A 24,746-nucleotide genomic window follows, 5' to 3' on the forward strand; every position below is an offset into this window, starting at 1 on the left:
AGAGACTTGTCCCGAAGCAACTACTGCATTGTCATGGCTGTGCGCTTAGGGTTGTTGTCCTGTTGGAAGGTGAACCTTTGCCCCAGTCTGAGGTCCTGAGCGCTCTGGAGCAGGTTTTCATAAAGGATCTCTCTGTACTTTGCATTGTTCATCTTTCCCTCGATCCTGACTAGTCTCCCAGTCCCTGCCGCTGAAAAACATCCCCACAGGATGATGCTGCCACCAGCAGGAATTCACCATAGGGATGGTGCCAGGTTTCCGCCAGACGTGACCCTTGGCATTCAGGCCAAAGAGTTCAATATTGGTTTCATCAGACCAGAGAATCTTGTTTCTCAAGGTCTGAGAGTCCTTTCGGTGCCTTCTGGCAAACTCCATAGGGGCTGTCATATGAATTTCCAAAGGGGCTGTCATATGAATTTTACTGAGGAGTGGCTTCCGTCTGGCCACTCTACCATAAAGGCCTGATTGGTGGAGTGCTGCAGAGATGGTTGTCCTTCTGGCAGGTTCACCCATCTCAACAGAAGAACTCTAGAGCGACCATTGGGTTATTGGTCACCTCCCTGACCAAGGCCCTTCTCCCCCGATTGCTCAGTTCGGCCGGCCGGCCAGCTCTAGAATGAGTTTTGGTGGTTCCAAACTTCTTCCATTTAAGAACGATGGAGGGCACTGTGTTCTTGGGGACCTTCAATGCTGCAGAAATGTTTTGGTACCATTCCCCAGATCTGTGCCTCGACACAATCCTGTCTCTGAGCTCTACGGACAATTCCTTGGTTTTTGCTCTTACATGCACTGTCAACTGTGGGGTCTTATATAGACAGGTGTGTGTGCCTTTCCAAATCATGTCTGATCAACTGAATTTAACACAGGTGGACTCCAATCAAGTTGTAGAAACATCTCAAGGATGATCAATGGAAACAGGATGCACCTGAGCTCAATTTCGAGTCTCATAGCAAAGGGTCTGAATACTTATATAAATAAATTATTTCTGTATTTAAACAAAACAACATTTGCAAACATTTTTAAAAACTTGTTTTTGCTTTGTCATTATGGTATATTGTGTGTAGATTGATGAGGAAAACATGTATTTAAGTAGGGCTGTAAAATAACCAAATGTGGAAAAAGGGTCTGAATACTTTCAGAATGCACTGTATATTTATATTCAGGAGTCTGACATTGCTTGCTTTAATATTTATATATTTCTTAATTCCTTCGCCTACTTTTTATTTTGGGGATTTGCGCGTATTGTTATTACTGCAATGTTGGAGCTCGGAACGTAAGCATTTTGCGACAACTGTGATAACATCTGCAAAATATGTGTATGCAACCTATAAAATTTGATTTGAACTTTCTGTGTCCAGTCTGTGCCCAGTTGGGTGCGATTCCCCCTTAATTAGGCCAGCTGCAAAGTCTAAATTGGCTATATTGTAAAAATTCATTAATACTAAAATGTGCTTTTTGGTCTTAATTTAAGGTTAGGATTAGGCATTAGGGTTAGCATTGTGGTTAAGGTTAGGGTTATGGTTCTATTTAAAATCAGATTTGAGGACTTTGTGTCTGTGCCAGCTAGTGACCACTCTGCAGAGCTGCCTCCAGAACAAGATTCACAATGAAAAACCCTAACCTGCAACCTCATACAGGCTGTAATCATAAACATTGAGTGCTATTTGCATATGGTCATCTTGAATTTCACCTAATGAGAATTTCATGTTTTCTGAGCTTGTTGTAAGGCCTTTTTACCTCTTATACATGACCTTGCACTTCCCATAAATAACCAGTAGATGTCCACATTAGTTCATGCTTTGATGCACTGTAGTACCAATAGCCTGATTTGGCAGCACACACACACACAATCTCTGGTTAAAACCTCTTAAGGATCAAAAGATTTTGACTAAAATGACAGACCCAAATCTAGCCTCTAGCTCAGGACCTGAAGCAAGGATATGAATATTGTTCATACCATTTGAAAGGAAACACTTTGACGTTTGTGGAAATGTTAATTTAAGAAAATATAGCACATTAGATCTGATAAAAGATAATACAAAGGAAAAACAATTGTGCCATCATATTTGAAATGCAAAAGAAAGGCTGCAATGTATTATTCCAGCCCAGGCGCAATTGAGATTTTGGCCACTAGATGGCATGCAGTGTATGTGCAATGTTTGAGACTGCTCCAACGAACCATTGCATTTATGTTCAAAATTTTGTATCAAGACTGCCCAAATGTGCCTAATTGGTTTATTAATAACTTTTCAAGTTCATAACTGTGCACTCTCCTCAAACAATAGCATGGTATTATTTCACTGTAATAGCTACTGTAAATTGGACAGTGCAGTTAGGATTAACAAGAATTTAAGCTTTCTGCCAATATCATATATGTTTATGTCCTGGGAAATGTTCTTGTTACTTGTTACCTCATGCTAATCACATTAGCCTACGTCAGCTCAACCGCCCCGCGGGTGACCCAGCGACCCTGTAGAGCAGTGGTTCCCAAACTTTTTATAGTCCCGTACCCCTTCAAGCATTCAACCTCCAGCTGCATACAGGGTCAGCGCACTCTCAAATGTTGTTTATTGCCATCATTGTAAGCCTGCCACACACACACACTATACGATACATTTATTAAACATAAGAATGAGTGTGAGTTTTTGTCCCAACCCTGCTCGTGGGAAGTGACAAAGAGCTCTTCTAGGACCAGGGCACAAATAATAATATTATAATAATCAATACTTTTTCTCTTTATTTAGCCATCTTACATATAAAACAATATTTGTTCATCTAAAATTGTGAATAACTCACCACAGGTTAATGAGAAGGGTATGCTTGAAAGGATGCATATAACTCTGTAATGTTTGATTGTATTGGAGAGAGCCTCAGTCTTAAATAATTTTCCACACACAGTCTGTGCCTGTATTTGGTTTTCATGCTAGTGAGGGCCGAGAATCCACTCTCACATAGGTACGTGGTTGCAAAGGGCATCAGTGTCTTAACAGCGCAATTTGCAAAGGCAGGATACTCTGAGAACAGCCCAATCCAGACATCTGGCAGTGGATTCTGATTAAATTCAATTTTCACAGAACCGCTTGTTGTAATTTCGATGAGGCTCGCTTGTTCAGATATCGGTAAGTGGACTGGAGGCAGGGCATGAAAGGGATAACTACTCCAGTTGTTTGTGTCATCCGTTTTGTGAAAGTACTTGCATAATTGCGCACCCAACTCACTCAGGTGCTTCGCTATATCACATTTGACATTGTCCGTAAGCTTGAGTTCATTTGCACACAATAAATCATACATTGATGGAAAGACCAGTGTGTTGTCCTTGTTCATGTAAGTAAAGAAAGTTTTCTTTAAGTAAAGAAAATTTTAAGCTAGTCTCTCAATTTAAAAAAAATGTGTCAATACTTTGCCCCTTGATAACCAGCGTACTTCTGTAGGTTGTAAAAGCTTAACATTTTCGCTGCACATATCATTGCATAGTGCAGAAAATACATGAGAGTTCACAGGCATTGCTTGAACAAAGTTAACCATTTTGTTTAGTGTCCAAAACGACTATCAAGCTGCCAGGCATTCCTTTGGCAGCAAGAGCCTCTTGGTGGATGCTGCAGTGTACCCAAATGGTGTCGGGAGCAACTGCTTGCACGCATGTTACCACTCCCCTATGTCTCCCTGTCATGGTTTTTGTACTGTCAGTACAGATACCAACACATCTTGACCAACAAAGTCCATTTGATGTCACAAAGCTTTCCAGTACTTAAAAAATATCCTCTCTTGTTGTCCTGATTTCCAGTGGTTTGCAGAAGAGGATGTCTTCCCTAATTGACCCCCCGTAAACGTAATGGACAAATACCAGGAGCTGTTCCAGGCCCACCACATCTGTTGACTCATCCAGCTGTAATGCAGATTTTTTTTAAATTTTATTTCACCTTTATTTAACCAGGTAGGCTAGTTGAGAACAAGTTCTCATTTACAACTGTGACCTGGCCAAGATAAAGCATAACAGTGTGAACAGACAACAACATAGAGTTACACATGGAGTAACCAATAAACAAGTCAATAACAAAGTAGGAAAAAAAATGAAAAAAAGAGTCTTTATACATTGTGTGCAAAAGGCATAAGGAGGGTAGGCGAATAATTACAATTTAATTTGATAAATGATCAGATGGTCATGTGCAGGTAGAGATACTGGTGTGCAAAAGAGCAGAAAAGTAAATAAATAAAAACAGTATGGGGATGAGGTAGGTAAATTGGGTGGGCTATTTACCAAAGGACTATGTACAACTGCAGCGATCGGTTAGCTGCTCAGATAGCAGATGTTTAAAGTTGGTGAGGGAGATAAAAGTCTCCAACTTCAGCGACATTTGCAATTCGTTCCAGTCACAGGCAGCAGAGAACTGGAAGGAAGGCGGCCAAATGAGGTGTTGGCTTTAGGGATGATCAGTGAGATACACCTGCTGGAGCGCGTGCTACAGGATAAGGCGAAGCTTTACCTAGCATGGACTTGTAGATGACCTGGAGCCATTGGGTCTGGCGACGAATATGTAGCGAGGGCCAGCCAACTAGAGCATACAGGTCGCAGTGGTGGGTGGTATAAGATGCTTTAGTAACAAAACGGATGGCACTGTGATAAACTGCATCCAGTTTGCTGAGTGGAGTATTGGAAGCTATTTTGTAGATGACATCGCCGAAGTCGAGGATCGGTAGGATAGTCAGTTTTACTAGGGTAAGTTTGGCGGCGTGAGTGAAGGAGGCTATGTTGCGAAATAAAAAGCCGATTCTAGATTTGATTTTGGATTGGAGATGTTTGATATGAGTCTGGAAGGAGAGTTTACAGTCTAGCCAGACACCTAGGTACTTATAGATGTCCACATATTCTAGGTCGGAACCATCCAGGGTGTGGATGCTAGTCGGGCGTGCGGGTGCAGGCAGCGAACGGTTGAAAAGCATGCATTTGGTTTTACTAGTGTTTAAGAGCAGTTGGAGGCCACGGAAGGAGTATTGTATGACATTGAAGCTCGTTTGGAGGTTAGATAGCACAGTGTCCAAGGAAGGACCAGAAGTATACAGAATGGTGTCGTCTGTGTAGAGGTGGATCAGGGAATCGCCCGCAGCAAGAGCAACATCATTGATATATACAGAGTAAAGAGTCGCCCCGAGAATTGAACCCTGTGGCACCCCCATAGAGACTGCCAGAGGACCGGACAACATGCCCTCCGATTTGAAACACTGAACTCTGTCTGCAAAGTAGTTGGTGAACCAGGCAAGGCAGTCATTAGAAAAACCGAGGCTACTGAGTTTGCCGATAAGAATATGGTGATTGACAGAGTCGAAAACCTTGGCCAGGTCGATGAAGACGGCTGCACAGTACTGTCTTTTATCGAGGGCGGTTATGATATCGTTTAGTACCTTGAGTGTGGCTGAGGTGCACCCGTGACCAACTCAGAAACAAGATTGCACAGCGGAGAAGGTACGGTGGGATTCGAGATGGTCAGTGATCTGTTTGTTGACTTGGCTTTCGAAGACCTTAGATAGGCAGGGCAGGATGGATATAGGTCTGTAACAGTTTGGGTCCAGGGTGTCTCCCCCTTTGAAGAGGGGGATAACAGCGGCAGATTTCCAGTCCTTATGAAAGAGACGTTGAACAGGCTAGTAATAGGGGTTGCGACAATGGCGGCGGATAGTTTCAGAAATAGAGGGTCCAGATTGTCAACCCAGCTGATTTGTAGGGGTCCAGGTTTTGCAGCTCTTTCAGAACATCTTCTATCTGGATTTGGGTAAAGGAGAAGCTGGGGAGGCTTGGGCGAGTAGCTGCGGGGGGGGCGGAGCTGTTGGCCGAGGTTGGAGTAGCCAGGAGCAAGGCATGGCCAGCCGTTGAGAAATGCTTGTTGAAGTTTTCGATTATCATGGATTTATCGGTGGTGACCGTGTTACCTTGCAGTGGGCAGCTGGGATGAGGTGCTCTTGTTCTCCATGGACTTTACAGTGTCCCAGAACATTTTGGAGTTAGAGCTTCAGGATGCAAATTTCTGCTTGAAAAAGCTGGCCTTTGCTTTCCTGACTGACTGCGTGTATTGGTTCCTGACTTTCCTGAACAGTTGCATATCGCGGGGACTATTCGATGCTAATGCAGAACGCCACAGGATGTTTTTATGCTGGTCGAGGGCAGTCAGGTCTGGAGTGAACCAGGGGCTATATCTGTTCTTAGTTCTGCATTTTTTTAACAGAGCATGCTTATCTAAGATGGTGAGGAAGTTACTTTTAAAGAATGACCGGGCATCCTCAACTGACAGGATGAGGTCAATATCCTTCCAGGATACCCGGGCCAGGTAGATTAGAAAGCCCTGCTTGCAGAAGTGTTTTAGGGAGCGTTTGGCAGTGATTAGGGGTGGTCATTTGACTGCGGACCCGTAGTGGATACAGGCAATGAGGCAGTGATCGCTGAGATCCTGATTGAAGACAGCAGAGGTGTATTTGGAGGGCCAGTTGGTCAGGATAACGTCTATGAGGGTGCCCTTGTTTACAGATTTAGGGTTGTACCTGGTGGGTTCCTTGATGATTTGTGTGAGATTGAGGGCATCTAGCTTAGATTGTAGGACTGCTGGGGTGTTAAGCATATTCCAGTTTAGGTCAACTAACAGAACAAACTCTGAAGCTAGATGGAGGGCGATCAATTCAGAAATCGTGTCCAGGGCACAGCTGGGAGCTGAGGGCGGTCGGTAGCAGGCGGTAACAGTGAGAGACTTATTTCTGGAGAGATTCATTTTTAAAATTAGAAGTTCGAACTGTTTGGGTATGGACCTGGAAAGTATGACATTACTTTGCAGGCTACCTCTGCAGTAGACTGCAACTCCGCCCCCTTTGGCAGTTCTATCTTGACAGAAAATGTTATAGTTGGGTATGGAAATCTCCAAATTTTTGGTGGCCTTCCTAAGCCAGGATTCAGACACAGCAAGGACATCAGGGTTGGCAGAGTGTGCTAAAGCAGTGAGTAAAACAAACGCATATAATTCACTGGCTTGTATGCAAAGCAGTAATTGTTTCAAAACATCTCCTGCCATGTCACTGATGCATCGTGAAACAGTGTTGTTTGATGAAGGCAGTATCTGTATAGTTTTTTTGGCCTTTTCCCCCAGCATTGTCCCAGCCATATCTGCGGCAGCAGGAAGAATTAAGTCCTCCACAATAGTATGGGGCTTGCCTGTCCTAGCCACTCGGTTGCTCGCCGTGTAAGACTCTTCTAGCCCCTTATTATTAATGGTATATGTTGCTTTAATACATGCCTTACTACTCTTAATTATCGCCCCAAAAACAATTTTTCAAATTGGCATATTTTGTTTCGAAATGTCTGCACAAGAGTGAAGGTTTCTTTGAGTTGTGAGATATTGTGAGGTACTTTTGCACTTATAACGCACTGTGGCTGAGGAAAGGCACTACACCCAATTTAAGTGAACCCCAAATCAATGTAGTTCTCATCATATTTGCGCTTCTTCGATGGTCCAAGTCCCTGTCTGTTGTTCTGTGCTTTCCCAGGTAAGGGGGTAGTAGCTCTTTCGGCTGCATCAGATTCACAACTGTCAGTGTCCATGCTAACTGGGCAAACAACAAATGTACAATTACTAATGCTAGCATTGGATGTGGTCGTGGAAGCACTACAAACTTGTGTCATCGACAGGTGCAGGTGTATTACTGCTGGTAGTGTCTCTTACTTTTTTAACCATTTATCAATTTTCGAGCAAATCCCTCCGAAACTTTCATTACGCACACCTGGTCCCCATTTCCCTGATTGTAATTGTATAAATGTTCCCTTTGGTTCACCATTGGGCTGTCGATTAGTGTTCCAATGTCAATTGGTTGTGTGAGTACCTGTGCTTGTTTTGACTTTCGTGCTGCTTGTATTGCGCAGATGATTACAGGTACCGGTCTCAGCCCGGTGTATTCGAGGTACTCCTCGCTCTTTTGTTTGGTTTTCAACCCTGTGTTTTGTATACATGTTTGGTCAAATATGGATTTGATGTAGATTTTTCTTCTGTTCACTCACTTTGCATTTTGTTAATTGATAAATACAAACAATTAACATGTCTATTTTTGAAAGCATTCTTAATTTACAGCATATATATATATATATATATACAGTGCCATGCGAAAGTATTCGGCCCCCTTGAACTTTGCGACCTTTTGCCACATTTCAGGCTTCAAACATAAAGATATAAAACTTTATTTTTTGTGAAGAATCAAAAACAAGTGGGACACAATAATGAAGTGGAACGACATTTATTGGATATTTCAAACTTTTTTAACAAATCAAAAACTGAAAAATTGGGCGTGCAAAATTATTCAGCCCCCTTAAGTTAATACTTTGTAGCGCCACCTTTTGCTGCGATTACAGCTGTAAGTCGCTTGGGGTATGTCTCTATCAGTTTTGCACACCGAGAGACTGAAATGTTTTCCCATTCCTCCTTGCAAAACAGCTCGAGCTCAGTGAGGTTGGATGGAGAGCATTTGTGAACAGCAGTTTTCAGTTCTTTCCACATATTCTCGATTGGATTCAGGTCTGGACTTTGACTTGGCCATTCTAACACCTGGATATGTTTATTTTTGAACCATTCCATTGTAGATTTTGCTTTATGTTTTGGATCATTGTCTTGTTGGAAGACAAATCTCCGTCCCAGTCTCAGGTCTTTTGCAGACTCCATCAGGTTTTCTTCCAGAATGGTCCTGTATTTGGCTCCATCCATCTTCCCATCAATTTTAACCATCTTCCCTGTCCCTGCTGAAGAAAAGCAGGCCCAAACCATGATGCTGCCACCACCATGTTTGACAGTGGGGATGGTGTGTTCAGGGTGATGAGCTGTGTTGCTTTTACGCCAAACATAACGTTTTGCATTTTTGCCAAAAAGTTCAATTTTGGTTTCATCTGACCAGAGCACCTTCTTCCACATGTTTGGTGTGTCTCCCAGGTGGCTTGTGGCAAACTTTAAACAACACTTTTTATGGATATCTTTAAGAAATGGCTTTCTTCTTGCCACTCTTCCATAAAGGCCAGATTTGTGCAATATATGACTGATTGTTGTCCTATGGACAGTCTCCCACCTCAGCTGTAGATCTCTGCAGTTCATCCAGAGTGATCATGGGCCTCTTGGCTGCATCTCTGATCAGTCTTCTCCTTGTATGAGCTGAAAGTTTAGAGGGACGGCCAGGTCTTTGAAGATTTGCAGTGGTCTGATACTCCTTCCATTTCAATATTATCGCTTGCACAGTGCTCCTTGGGATGTTTAAAGCTTGGGAAATCTTTTTGTATCCAAATCCGGCTTTAAACTTCTTCACAACAGTATCTCGGACCTGCCTGGTGTGTTCCTTGTTCTTCATGATGCTCTCTGCGCTTTTAACGGACCTCTGAGACTATCACAGTGCAGGTGCATTTATACGGAGACTTGATTACACACAGGTGGATTGTATTGATCATCATTAGTCATTTAGGTCAACATTGGATCATTCAGAGATCCTCACTGAACTTCTGGAGAGAGTTTGCTGCACTGAAAGTAAAGGGGCTGAATAATTTTGCACGGCCAATTTTTCAGTTTTTGATTTGTTAAAAAAGTTTGAAATATCCAATAAATGTCGTTCCACTTCATGATTGTGTCCCACTTGTTGTTGATTCTTCACCAAAAAATACAGTTTTATATCTTTATGTTTGAAGCCTGAAATGTGGCAAAAGGTCTCAAAGTTCAAGGGGGCCAAATACTTTCGCAAGGCACTGTATATATATATATATATATGAGAGAGAGACGACTGGGGCAGCTCTAGCAGGGCAGACATTTTATGAAATTTGATGACCTGACTAGTTGGAAATGTGGCATCCTATGACATTGCCACATTGAAAGTCACTGAGCTTTTCAGTGAGGTCATTCTACTTACCATGTTTGTTTATGGAGATTACATGGCTGGGTGCTCGATTTTATACACCTGTCAGCAAACGGTGTGGCTGAAATAGCAGAATACACTAATTTGAAGGGGTGTTTACATACTTTTGTATATATGCTGTATATACTTGATTTTTTTTACTCAGTTGGGCTCTCAACTTACAGCTGCAAGTTAGAATAGTACACTTTTAGAAAAAAAGTGCTATCTTGAACCTAAAAGGGTTCTTTGGCTGTCCCCATAGGAGAAACATTTGAAGAATCCTTTTTGGTTCCAGGTAGAACCCTTTTGGGTTCCACGTAGAACCCTTTCCTATGGGGACAGCAGAACAACCCTTCTGAAACAATTTTTTGTAAGAGTGTAGAGTACACAAGGTGCAATTTCAATTAGACCATGTCAGCAAAGATTTTTAGATTGGTAAATTAGTCTAGTGGCCAACTATCTAAATTTAGTAATCATGGTCGAATTACCGGCCGGAGGGCCCCTGTTGATTTTGTTAGTCAGTCTCAGTCAGATATCACATTATAAACTGCAAACATTTCACCACCCTATGGCAAAATGTGTAAAATTGTGTGAAATTTGCTGTGAAACTGAATTTTCCTCTCCACTCCATGGAAAAATAAGTAGAATTGCATAAAATGTGTTATAAAATAGAAAATCTTCTCTCATGGCAGAATGTGTAGAATTGATGCAAACTTGCTTTAAACTGCAACATTTTCTCTACGCCCCATGGCAAAATGTGTAGAATTGCACAAAATGTAAAAATTCTCTCTGCTGTCAAGAGGGGGGTTGCTGAAATGTTTTGCTCGCAATGGGGTGGGGTGGGGGGTGGTGTCAGTCCTCTCAGTCTATTTATTCCCAGCTCAGCTCAGTCTGATCTCATCCCAGGTAATTGACTGGATAAACACATCGCCAACATGCCAGCTGAGTGTGTGATAGGGAGAGACATGGCGATTGGATAAGCGGGAGGGCGGAGTCAGCGAAACACTGGGCGCAACTAAAGAGAGAGTAAAGGAGGACAATGTGTAAAGCGATTCTCCTTCACTGTGTCACAGAGATGTTTAACTCAGCATCCTCTCTCTCTATATCTTTCAATGAAGTCCCAACTTTGGATGTTAATATATCATGTCCTGACATTAAACGTAGGTTCAAAATGGGGATTTAAGAAGACCTGTTTTCTCATTTAAGTATCGTATGTCAATGTTATTCATCTGATGTCATATCAAACCAATGTCCATATATTATTAATACTATGTGGGCTTACTGAAGGTGATACACATAGATTTTTATTTGTCACACGCTTCATAAACAACAGGTAGAGTAACAGTGAAGTGCCTACGGGTCCCAACAATGCAGAGAGAAGAAAAACAGAAATAATAGAAAGATAATGACACAAGGAATAAATCAAATCAAATTGTATTGGTCACAAACCAGTGTTTAGCAGATGTTATTACGGGTTGTAGCTGTCACGACTTCCGCCGAAGTCGGTTCCTCTCCTTGTTCGGTTGGCGGTCGACGTCACCGGATTTCTAGCCATCACCGATCCACCTTTCATTTTTCCATTTGTCTTGTCTTGTTTTGCTACACACCTGGTTTTAATTCCCTCAGTATTAGACGTGTATATAACCCTCTGTTCCCCCCCATGTCTGTGTGTGGAATTGTTTGTTTCGTGTATTGGCACGCTAGACTGGTTTGCGCTGGGTTATGTCAACCCATATTGTGTTTAGTGTTCTTAGTGCCGTGTGTTTTGTTCGCCCAAATAAAAGGCTCCTTTGCCTACCCAACTTCTGCTCTCCTGACTCCCTTACAGCCAGTTACACATACCTAACAGCAGCAAAATGCTTGTGCTTCTAGCTCCGACAGCGCAGTAATATCTAACAGTTTCGCAACATAAACCCAAAATACACGTAAATCTAAGTAAGGAATGGATTAAGAATATATATACATATATGTCAGAGCAGTATTGGACTAAGATACAGTGGCGTAGTATAGAATACAGTATATACATATGAGATTTGTGATGCAATATTTACACACAATTAAAGTGACTAAGATACCGTAGAATAGTATAGTGTGCAGTTTACACATATGAGATGAGTAATGCAAGATGCGGAGACATTATTAAAGTGGCATGTTGCTTGGCCACGCAGTCATAGGTGACAAGGGAGTACAGGAGGGGCTGAGCACGCACCCTTGTGGGGCCCCTGTGTTGAGGATCAGCAAAGGGGTGTTGTTTCCTACCTTAACCACCTGAGGGTGACCCATCAGGAAGTCCAGGACCCAGTTGCACAGGGCAGGGTACAGACCCAGGGCCTTGAGTTTGGAGGGTACTATGTTGTTGAATGAACAGCATTCTTACATAGGTATGCCTCTTGCCTAGATGGGACAGGACAGTGTGCAGGCAATGACATCGTCTGTGGATCTATTGGGGCGATAAGCAAATTGAAGTGGTTCTAGGCTGGCAGGTAAGGTGGAGGTGATATGATCCTTGACAAGTCTCTCAAAGCAATTCATGATGACAGGTGAGGGCTATTATGAGTAATGATAACTTGGCTATATATATATATATATATATTTATTTTTTAACCTTTATTTAACTAGGCAAGTCAGTTAAGAACCAATTGCCTTGTTCAGGGACAGAACGACAGATTTTTACCTTGTCAGCTCGGGGATTCGATCTTGCAACCTTTCGGTTACTGGTCCAACACTAACCACTAGGCTACCTGCCGCCCCATACATCGGGTACAAGTACTGAGTCTGTGCAGGGGTATGAGGTAATTTAGGTAGATACAGTATGTACATATAGGCAAGGGTAAAGGATATATAATAAGCAGTAGCAGCAGCATATGTGATGAGTCTAAGGAGTTCCCACAAGGGAAGGGAAAAGGTGAGAGGAGGAGAGTGCATAGATGCGAGACGGAATGCAACAAACAAAGGGATAATGCTGTTATGCAGCTGCTATGAAAGTGAACTGTGTTTGCATGTGATCAGGGGTGTATTCATTCTGCCGATTCTGTTGAAAACCATTTCATAAACGAAACGGTGATAAACATACCTGAATTTGTCCAGTAGAAACTCTTCTTTGCAACTGTAGAACTAATGATTACACCCTAAATCAGCTAGATGCAGGCAAGAGTGTGAAAGGCGGTATTGAATGTGTCAATGTCTGTCTCATTGACTACTCAAATTTCTCTCGACCTGTGCACTTACGTAATAAACTTTAATTTGTAGGCTAGGTTGTAGCAACCTCGTGATGGGTATAGGGAAAATGTTAGTATCATGTAGTAGCCTAAACCTATCGATGTTACATCTAGCTGGGTGAGTATTATATGAATGGTAGTAGTGGTGTGGACCATGTTAATTTCTTACTGATGTGGACACCAAGGAACTTGAAGCTCTGGACCTGCTCCACTACAGCCCCTTCGATGTGGATGGGGGCATGCTCAGCTGTCCATTTCCTGTAGTCCCCGAATCTTACAATGAAACAGAATTGTGGTGAATACAATCTTACCACAAGTACGAATGCTCTCTAATAAACTATCGTATAAACAGATTTAGCCGTCTCTATCTTATAATTTGCGTACATGTTGATGAATCATGTTTTTATTCACAGACCAGAGATGGAGAGGTCAAAGGAGCTAAAGGCTTAAGAAAGCAAATAAAAAAACATCTCTACTCTTCAGGGCAGCAAAAGAGAGAGGAGACAGAGGCTTGGATCTTATGCTGCCTCTGTCTCTTTAAAAACAGGAGCACGCAATCTCTGCTTTTCAGGGCAGCAAAAGAGAGAGGAGAGAGAGGCTTGGATCTTATGCTTCCTCTGTCTCTTTAAAAACAGGAGCACGCATGTGAGGGGGAGGGGGTGTTGGCTAGTTGGAACAGTCCTCCTCTAATGAGGAGATTTGAGAGACACCGAAGAGAGAGAGAGAGAGAGAGAGAGAGAGAGAGAGAGAGAGAGAGACCCAACCATAAGGAGAAAAGGGGAAATGAGATGACAACAGAATGCAGGCTGTGATACATAAAAGAGCATGATGTATTGAATCAAAGCAAAAGGAGAAATAAATCTGGATTTCTCACCGGCAAGGGAGCAAGAATAAAAGCATCAGTATCGCTAAACCACTTAAGGACGTGGATTAAAAAAGAGAGAGGGAAAGGGAAAGGAGAGGAGGAAAATAATCAGATCACTTGTTTATTTTCATGGTCCGTGTGCGCACTTGCTGTCGGTGAGAGTGTGCATATGTGTGTGCGCATATGGGAAGAGACTGCATTGCTGTTCACTAGCAGAGGCATCAGGAGAGAACCAAGCTGAATCCCTCTTTTCTTTCTCTCTCTCTATTTCTGTGTTGCACTGTGTGGCAGGAGCATGTTGGGTGGGTTGAGTACAAACGACAAGCTGAGCTAGCCAAAAGAGATGGACCTGTAACGCTGTGAATGCTGTTGGATCTGGCCAGTGGCTGTGTGGGATCCCAGGTTTCTAGGTGGAGCCTGGTGGTCTTCAGCTGCTAGGGAGAGTTAAAGCTAAAAGCCCCAGAGAGGAGGAGGCACAAGTATCTGGGAGTGTGCCGGCAGTGGGGCCCTGCGTGGAGGGAGGGGGCCTGAACCTAAACCCCAAAGAAAAGGAGTTTGCTGCGTTTGTGTTGGCAGGGAGGACGCATGGCTGGCGTGGGCCTTCCCCCTTCTGTGAGCTGCAGCTGTAGGAGATTGGACCGGGAGTGAAAGTGAACCAAACCTCCAGGATAATGGTTTGAAGAGGTTCCCGTTGCTCCTCCCTGGCCTGACAGGAGGGACCCTACACTCTGGGGGTCTATTTAGCTTTTTCCTCTTTTTATTTTTCTCTTTAAGTCAACCCGGGGGATTTGTTTGGGTGTCTTCCTCCCCCCCACACCTCATCATCATCACTAACCCCACCTCCATCTCTGTTTTTAGTTTGTTTTCTTTTTTTGAGATTTGGGGGATTTGCCAAAACCTATTTCATGCATGTCCACTGGGGGCAGGTTCAACTTTGATGATGGGGGGTCATACTGTGGGGGGTGGGAGGAAGGCAAAGCCCACGGCCATGGCATCTGTACTGGGCCGAAGGGCCAAGGCGAGTACTCAGGGTCCTGGAGCCATGGCTTTGAGGTGGTGGGGGTGTACACATGGCCCAGTGGGAACACCTACCAGGGCACCTGGGCGCAGGGCAAGCGCCATGGGATTGGAATGGAGAACAAGGGCAAGTGGGTGTATAAGGGGGAGTGGACAAGTGGATTTAAGGGACGCTACGGCCTCAGGGAGAGCACCGGCACCAGCGGGAAGTACGAGGGGACCTGGAACAACGGTCTTCAGGACGGATACGGCACTGAGACCTACTCTGATGGAGGTAAGACCCAGACCCAGACTGAGCCATGTTTAATGGGTGAGTACCCTCTGTGTAAAGCATCAACATATGGATTTTGAGATACAGACCAGCAGGCCCATTCTTCAGAGTGAGTTGACAGTATTCGGGGAAACCTAGGTGGTAGTTGTCTCCACCCCACCCCCCTCCACCACACACACGCACATAATCAAAATGTCTCCTGCTTCATTCTTCTCCTATCTCTCAGACACTCTCTAATCTCTCTTTCTCCGTCCATCTGTCAATTGGGAAAGCAGATCCGTCTCCCCTGCTCGTGCTGCAGTGGGAGAGACATTCCGAGGCCCAAATTAAGGCCACTGGACTCCGCATGCAGCCTGAGAGAGAGATTTCAGGTCACCCCCAAAGCATAGGGAACAAGCAGACAGACAGAATCATGGTAAACCTGGCTGGGAGGCCATAAGTACACACCTTGAAGCTGACAGTGATGAGAGTCTGGAAGTCCTTACTCTACCTCAAATTCACACACACTCTCTCTCTACTAAGGTGGATTTCAGATCCATTCTGATATATTTATCAAAACACTTCCTTTAGCAAGGCAACGGTACTTAAAACAATCACACAGTCAAAGGGCATGACGGTCTGTAGAATATTTTGATTTCTTCTGGTGAAACCTCCTGGTGCAACATCATAGTCTTAGAATAGAAGGTTCGTTCTATCTAGAACCTAAAAGGGTTGTCCAATGGATTGTCCCCATAGGAGAACCCTTTGAAGAACCCTTTTGGGTTCCATGGAGAAGCCAAAAAGGTTCTACATCAGTGGAGGCTGCTGAGGGGAGGATGGCTCATAATGATGGCTGGAATGGAGCGAATGGCATCAAACAAATAGAAACCAGCCATTACCACGAGACCGTCCTCCCCAATTAAGGTGCCACCAAACTCCTGTGTTCTACATGTAAGGTTGTTTTTTTTTCTCTAATTTGATTTTGAATTCTCTTGTATTTTATATTCATAAAATGTGTGAAATTGTAAAATGCAGGGCTCCCTTGGTCTCAATGGGTATCCTTGTTAAAAATAGTAGAACCATTTTCACAGAGGGTTCTACATAGAACCAAAAAGTGTTCTACCTGGAACCAAAGAGTGTTCTAGCTGGAACCAAAAAGTGTTACCCTATGGAGACAACGAGGAACCCTTATGGAACCCTTTTATCTGAGAGTGCATTGTTAAAGTTATATAACTCTCTAGCACCAGAACCTTACACAACTATGCACCCAACCAACAGCCCAATGAACACTGGCTGAGTCAGGAGAGGAGGCTAATGAGGACAGAATATGCAGAATAGATATGACACAGACAATATCCACAATGATAACAGTGACAGTGTCAGCTCTGAAGTGAGCACCAGGCCAGCGAGGCTTTGTTATAATGAAATGAGTATGAGGCATAAGATAAAGAAAGGAGGTTGGAGAAGACAGACTGGTAGATGAAGATGGAAAAGCCTACGATAGAATAGTGTACTATTTTCATATGAGAGACACTCCAGAGAAACTTCAAATCTACAGTATTCATTATGTAACACTTCAATGTGTCCGTAAATCAGTCAGTGTCTTTAAAATACTCCAAAATACTCTTCCTGTCTGAAGGCTTCAGCATTTTATGCCCAACAACAATTGCTATCAGTTGATTACACCATCTAACATTGATAATAAGAAAGTCTTTCATTCTACCCCCGAACTTTGCTCACACCCTGCCTATCATACCACTCCTCAGGAGAAGGATCTATGTCCGGAGCAGTTGTTTTTCTCTATATTTATATCTGTCTACCTCGTTCCACTGCATTACAGCAGTGGCGCCTCTGTCTCTGTACAGCAAGTTGCTGTGGGAACGCACACAGACATGCAGCAGGGCTGCGTGTCACAGGGGACTCAGTGTTGCTCACTCTGATTGGCTGGCTGACTCTGCTAATGTTGTTTACTTACTTGAGCAGTGAGCGCTTATCTGGCTGCTACATCATAATCACAGAAGAAAGTGACAGAGAGGGGGAGACAAAGATACAGAGAGGTTACAGTAGCATTGTCTTTGCTCTCAGGAGGAGTTAGAAATGGTATACTGTCAATGGCCATGGAATGAGGAACCCATCCAAGGAGCTATCTAAGGAGCACACTACAACAGTGCCTGTAAAAGAGAAGTTACTACATGTCATGTAGTGTTTTTCGTGGTTGTTGACACTCCACCTTGATTGCTAATTAGCACATCTGTGATTGGGAGTAAAGCAAACTCACTGTACTGGGGGCTACGGGAAACTGTCCTGACAGTTGTTTCTGGATATGAGTCAATATTACAGTGCAGTAGCCTGTATGATTTGACCCCTGACCTACATACTGAACCATCATGGTTGTTTAGAAATGGTTTGTGCCCTGTAGAGATGAGGAGGGGCCTAATTTTGTAGATGGCCAGGCGATTTAGGTGATTGTATCCTTGGGCAAGGTGTGTTATCCAAGTTACTGAGGTAATCTTTTTGCTGTTGAAACCGATTATGTTAATGAGACCCAAAGAGACACCAAGAGCAGTTCCTCAAAATGATGAACACGATGTGAACAAACGTTTGTGATGTCCCAATTCAATTTTTTGAGGGGAATTAACGTTCAAATCATAATTCAATTTTTTAGGATGTTTCTATGAGTTAAATAATCCTTAAATGGACAAATCTAAGACTGGGGCACATCATCGCCTCTCAAAAACTAAATCCCTTAACCGGATAACATCCGTAGTCGATTTAAGCTTACTGAGAGATTTAGCTTTTAAACGGCAGCTCATTTTGAATGTTGCCATTTCTCTAGCAGTTTCGCTAGCTGTAGTCTGTCCTGGATTGCAGTCTGTCTGTGTCTGCTCTAGCCAGCTCTTCTATGGTTGTCTTGCAAGCAGAGTGACATCAAACATTCCCATTGTCACATGATGCTCCTGTTTCAGAAGATGACACACACATTACGAAAGTAGCACCTGCTTACAGTCCAGACCTATCTTACAACACTGCTGTAGCGTGTCTCCTGTTCTGTCCCATGCACATTGCTCTGTCTCTCTCTCTCACACAATCACACACAAAAACACTCAAATCTGATCTGCAAGTGCTGACTTGATGAAATATAAAAACGTTAATAATTCATTGAAGAGTTCATCCAAACACACTTTTTGCCATCCTTACTCCAGTTTGAATATCCTCTGTTATGAATTGTACACACTATGCGGTCGAGGGCTTTGTGTTGCATATTGGGGGGGTCCAGGTCAATTGGTTCCAGTCAACACCCTGGGGGTTCAGGGGTAGACTTCGAGGTAGCCTACGTTTGCTCTAGTTGGTGGGTGTGGCTTGAAGTAATGAGTGACATATTTGAAGGGCAGCGGTGTATTTTGAACCCACAGCGCAACCCCCTTCCCGGTTTGTCAACTGGTTGTTCAGAACATCACTGTTGCCCTTTAATTGAATGTTGCATTAAAACAATTTGTCCTGAACACAGCTCTGGTGTCTTTTCTACTCCAAAATTAATGAAAATAAAATGATGGTAAGGCCATTAAAAGATAATTTCCCCCTCCAAAAATGAGGCTAACAACATATAAAAGCATGATCACCTGTAGCCCAACTGATGCAGCATAGTGGCTGAACCATAGGGTTGCCCATCTGTATTTGTGCTAATCATTAGCTAGATCAGTTCTTCCTAAACCCTTTCGTCATGGGGGAACAGCATCTGCTGAAAAATATAATAAAGGAGAAATAAACCATCGAACCGCTGTGCAATGTCACAATCATCCCCATCAATGAAAACTAAGGTGGGCCAATTTCTTTTCTCAGTTGAAATCAAATGTAAAGGTGGTTCTGAAGCATTCTTAGGGTGATTATTAGGTTGCATTAACATGATGAGTGCTTTCCCCCAAAACATGTTGGCCTTCAAATGTGTTTTCTAAACATAAATATGGAGGATGGGTTGCTGCTGCTGATGGTCAGAGTCTGTGAGACAGGCATGCTGCCTCTGACTGGAGAGATAATCAAAATCAAATCGAATTGTGTTTGTCACATGAGCGGAATACAACTGGTGTAGACTTTTCCATGGAATGCTTGCTTAAGAACCCTTTCCAACTAGGCAGAGTTTAAATATAGTAATACACATAGTAACACATTAGATATCAATGAAGATACACAAGAATGGAGCTTTATACAGGGAGTACCAGTACCAGATCAATGTGCAGAGAGGTACGAGGTATTTGAGGGACATGTACATGAAACAGGCTTGCTTGAGCCTACTGCTTGAGGTTCAGAGAAACAGCCCTTCTCTAATTCTGTAGCCTTCTAGAAACCAGTTGTTTCAAAGTTTATAATACTACCAAATTTGACTTTGAACTCACATAATTTTACCTAATATAACCGTTACCAATTATCAGTCATTTTGAGAAATACCGCTCACAATATAGTGGCACAGCAGAAGAGCGCTTCATTGGTTTATAGTTAATCCATGAGGAGCTCTTTGATCATGGGATGAAATACTATAAAGCAAAAAGAAGTTGCTGCTGGATAGTAAACACTGCGGAACAGCCTTTGTGTAAACAAACTGCAAGAAGTAGTCAAAGCACTCTTATTTAAAAGCCTTTCATTTATTATGATCACGAACCCCCTGTCCCCCACCGCAAGTTATGCGCCTGTATGCGGCGTATTACAGTGGGCTCCAAAATGACTGGCACCCCTGACTGGCTATGCACAAACAATACTTAAACAAATATAAACAATTTAATTATAGAGAGAAACTCAAAATACCAACATGTGAGAAATGCTGTACTTTATTCATGTTTCAATGGAACCAACCAAAATCATACAATTATTTAATACAAAATACATTTAACCAAAATCAAGGTTTCATAATTATTGGCACTCCTCATTTAGCACTTAGTGCAACCACCTCTGGCAAGGATAACAGCATGGAATCTTTTCCTGTAATGTTTGACAAGGTTAAGGAACACATTTGGAGGGATTTTGGACCATTCCTCTATGTAGATCCTTTCAAACTCCTTCACCTTCTTGGATTTGCGCTTATCAACTGCCCTCTTCCACTCAGCCCACAGGTATTCGTTTGGATTGAGGTCCGGCGACTGAGATGGCCATGGCAGATCATTGATTTTGTTGTCACAGAACCATTTCTGTGTGGATCTTGAGGTATGTTTCGGGTCATTGTCTTGTTGGAAAGTCCACCTACGGCTAAGTCCCAGCCTTCTGGCAGAGGGAACCAGATTGTCAGCCAAAATTGCCTGATACTTGGTAGAATTCATTATGCCATCAATCTTAACCAGTGCCCTTGGATCTCTGGAATTAAAACAGCCCCAAAACATCACTGACCCCCCTCCATATTTCACAGTGGGTATGAGGTGCCTCTCCTTGTATACATCTCTGTTTTGACGCCAAACATGACCAAAACGTTCAATTTTGGTCTCATCTGACCAGAGCACCTTCCAGTCATAATTTAAATGACGTTTGACAAACTCCAAGTGCTTGCATCTGTGTCTTTGGGCTTTCATCTCGCAACCCTTCCAAAGAGCCTGTGGATGTGGAGGTGGCGTCTGATGGTGCTCTTTGAAACCTGGTGACCCCAAGACGCCACCAAGGCCTGCAATTCTTTCACAGTGATTCGTGGGGATTTTGTTGCTTCTCTCACTATCCTCCTCCCTATCCTGGGGAACAAAATGCATTTGCGTCCTCTACCCGTGAGGTTTTTAACTGTTCCATATCTTTTGAATTTTCTAATAATTGCCCTGACAGTGCTCAGTGGTATACTCAATTGTTTGTGGATCTTCCTCTACCAGATTTATGAAGGTTTATGACCGTCTGTCTCTTTTCAACTGCTAGTTCTTTTGTTTTCTTCATGGTGTTGGATGACAAAGGGATATTGCATGTGTGTTACCTCATTTTTATACTCTTGTGAAACCGGAAGTGATGTCATGGCTCAATATATTTCCTTAAGACTTAGATCAACTTAAATAAGTGGAATTTAATTTGTGGTTTCATTTTGGTAGATATTATTTACAATAATCTTTAAGGGTGCCATTGAAACCTTGATTTGGAGGACATTGATTTTTAATTAAATCACTAAATAATTTTGTTTGGTTCCATTGAAACATTATTAAAGTACAGTATTTCTCACATGTTGGTATTTTGAGTTTATCTCTAATTATATTGTTTATATCTGTTTAAGCATTGTTTGTGCATTGCCAGTCAGGGGTGCCAGTAATTTCGGAGCCCACTGTATATCAAAATGAGAGCCATCATTTGATTACAGGTTGAGTAAACTTGGAAAAAGTAATGCAATCTCGATTGGAAGGAATATACAAACAGCCTAAAAACAGAACAACACACATTGTTAAATACACTATAATAAATTATGCTTGGGCGCATAATCAAATCAGGGTTGCTGTGATGTGTCCGCGTCTCTGATCTTTCCGCGTTTAACCATTTGTGCTGCCGCCTGTACTGCTGTTCTAACGCATCTCGCAGCACTCCGGATGAAAACCTCCATCGATTTCGTTTTGACATGTGAGTTGCAGAGTCCATAGAAAACTAAAGATTCTTAGAAGATTATTGTAGGCAAAATGCATTACATACTAGGCCTTAATGTAAACAAGTGTAACGGATGTGAAACGGCTAGCTTAGTTAGCGGTGTGCGCTAAATAGCGTTTCAATCGGTTACGTCACTTGCTCTGAGACCTTGAAGTAGTAGTTCCCCTTGCTCTGCAAGGGCCGCGGCTTTTGTGGAGCGATGGGTAACGATGCTTCGAGGGTGACTGTTGTCGTTGTGTGCAGAAGGTCCCTGGTTCGCGCCCGGGGACGGACGTAAAAGTTATACTGTTACACAAGCTGTGCATGAAAACGACGGAAAGTGTTTACCCATGCCGCCCTCTCCTGAGAGAGAGAGAGAGAGACATCCATCCCTTCCCTACTTTCTTTATGCTTGACCTCCTTCACTGAGAAAATCTGCTGTTGCAGGTCGGGAACACACCAGTCTTTCATTACGGCCTTATTCTAGTTAATGTGTCTGCAAACTATAACAACAATATAATATGCTGTGTCGTGGACCTGATCACACTTTCAAGAGAGGAGAAGTCACTTCTCTGTGTATGTGGACTCTGTTCCAGCGAGACATAACCCACGTTATTTCAGTCAGGAGTTTATTTCAGCTGTGTCAGCAAAAGCTGTAAAAATACAACATTTTCAAAGACACGTGGAAGAAGCACTCATACTCCTACTCACACACAGACACACACTCACACATTCTCAACCCCCCATCTCTCGTTATCTTTCTCTCTCCCTCTGTATTTCTCTCTTTACCTTTGGAGAGTCTGTGCTGGAGTTAGAGACAGTGGGTGAAGGTGCGGAGCAGAGAGCTGGAGAACAGGAAGTGATCCTGGATAGAAATACGAGATGTGCCAGAGCAGAGCTGGAAGGCACTGGCTAATTTCACTCTGTCTGTCTTGCTGTCACTGTCTTTCTCTGTGGGAATATAAATGTATCCTATCAATTGAGGCCTGTGTTTGATCCATCATATGTCACACAGCTGTTGACTGATCAGGCGGGTGTGGCCAGATGTCGGCCAGCTGTCTGTGACAGGAAGAGTATTTTGGAGTATTTTAAAGACACTGACTGATTTACGGACACATTGAAGTGTTACATAATGAATACTGTAGATCTGAAGTTTCTCTGGAGTGTCTCTCATATGAAAATAGTACACTATTCTATCGTATGCTTTTCCATCTTCATCTACCAGTCTGTCTTCTCCAACCCTCCCAACACAGAAATATACAAATTATACAAAAAACACACACAAACCAAATGTTATTGGTCACATACACATGGTTAGCAGATGTTATTGCGAGTCTAGTGAAATGCTTATGCTTCAGCAGTATCTAACAGGTAATATTTAACAATACCACAACAAAACCTAATACACACAATCTAGTAAAGGAATGGGATAAGAATATATAATATATAAGTATAAAATATATACAGTGGGGCAAAAAAGTATTTAGTCAGCCACCAATTGTGCAAGTTCTCCCACTTAAAAAGATGAGAGAGGCCTGTAATTTTCATCATAGGTACTCTTCAACTATGACAGACAAAATGAGAAAAAAAATCACATTGTAGGATTTTTTATTAATTTATTTGCAAATTATGGTGGAAAATTGGTATTTGGTCACTTACAAGCAAGCAAGATTTCTGGCTCTCACAGACCTGTAACTTCTTCTTTGAGAGGCTCCTCTGTCCTCCACTCGTTACCTGTATTAATGGCACCTGTTTGAATTTGTTATCAGTATAAAAGACACCTGTCCACAACCTCAAACAGTCACACTCCAAACTCCACTATGGCCAAGACCAAAGAGCTGTCAAAGGACACCAGAAACAAAATTGTAGACCTGCACCAGGCTGGGAAGACTGAATCTGCAATAGGTAAGCAGCTTGGTTTGAAGAAATCAACTGTGGGAGATATTATTAGGAAATGGAAGACATACAAGACCACTGATAATCTCCCTCGATCTGGGGCTCCACGCAAGATCTCACCCCGTGGGGTCAAAATGATCACAACAACAGTGAGCAAAAATCCCAGAACCACACGGGGTGACCTAGTGAATGACCTGCAGAGAGCTGGGACCAAAGTAACAAAGCCTACCATCAGTAACACACTACGCGCCAGGGACTCAAATCCTGCAGTGCCAGACGTGTCCCCCTGCTTAAGCCAGTACATGTCCAGGCCCGTTTGAAGTTTGCTAGAGAGCATTTGGATGATCCAGAAGAAGCTTGGGAGAATGTCATACGGTCAGATAAAACCAAAATATAACTTTTTGGTAAAAACTCGTGTTTGGAGGACAAAGAATGCCGAGTTGCATCCAAAGAACACCATACCTACTGTGAAGCATGTGAGTAGAAACATCATGCTTTGGGGCTGTTTTTCTGCAAAGGGACCAGGACGACTGATCCGTGTAAAGGAAATAATGAATGGGGTCATGTATCATGAGATTTTGAGTGAAAACCTTCCATCAGCAAGGGCATTGAAGATGAAATGTGACTGGGTCTTTCAGCATGACAATCATCCCAAACATACCGCCTGGGCAACGAAGGAGTGGCTTCGTAAGAAGCATTTCAAGGTCCTGGAGTGGCCTAGCCAGTCTCCAGATCTCAACCCCATAGAAAATCTTTGGAGGGAGTTGAAAGTCCGTGTTGCCCAGCAACAGCCCCAAAACATCACTGCTCTAGAGTAGATCTGCATGGAGGAATGGGACAAAATACCAGCAACAGTGTGTGAAAACCTTGTGAAGACAGAAAACATTTGACCTCTGTCATTGCCAACAAAGGGTATATAACAAAGTATTGAGATAAACTTTTTGTTATTGACCAAATACTTATTTTCCACCATAATTTGCAAATAAATTCATTCAAAATCCTACAATGTGATTTTCTGGATTTTTTTTCTTCTCATTTT

The 24,746-nt window shown here is 42.8% G+C and overlaps 1 protein-coding gene across 2 annotated transcripts in view; it reads left to right on the top strand.

The window, feature by feature from the left end:
- The first annotated feature begins 13,792 nt into the window (after positions 1 to 13,792).
- The window catches only part of jph3b (junctophilin 3b), a 56,630-nt gene continuing 45,676 nt past the window's right edge, over positions 13,793 to 24,746 (top strand). The window contains exon 1 of one of the 2 annotated variants that reach the window (XM_052465653.1): positions 13,793 to 15,268. In XM_052465653.1, the coding sequence (XP_052321613.1) occupies positions 14,887 to 15,268 (382 nt within the window). In that variant the 5' untranslated portion in view covers positions 13,793 to 14,886. The remainder of the gene's footprint in view (positions 15,269 to 24,746) is intronic. The other variant, XM_052465654.1, reaches the window with a different exon arrangement.

The sequence above is a fragment of the Oncorhynchus keta genome, chromosome 17 (assembly GCF_023373465.1).
Source record: "Oncorhynchus keta strain PuntledgeMale-10-30-2019 chromosome 17, Oket_V2, whole genome shotgun sequence".
NCBI classification, from domain to species: domain Eukaryota; kingdom Metazoa; phylum Chordata; class Actinopteri; order Salmoniformes; family Salmonidae; genus Oncorhynchus; species Oncorhynchus keta.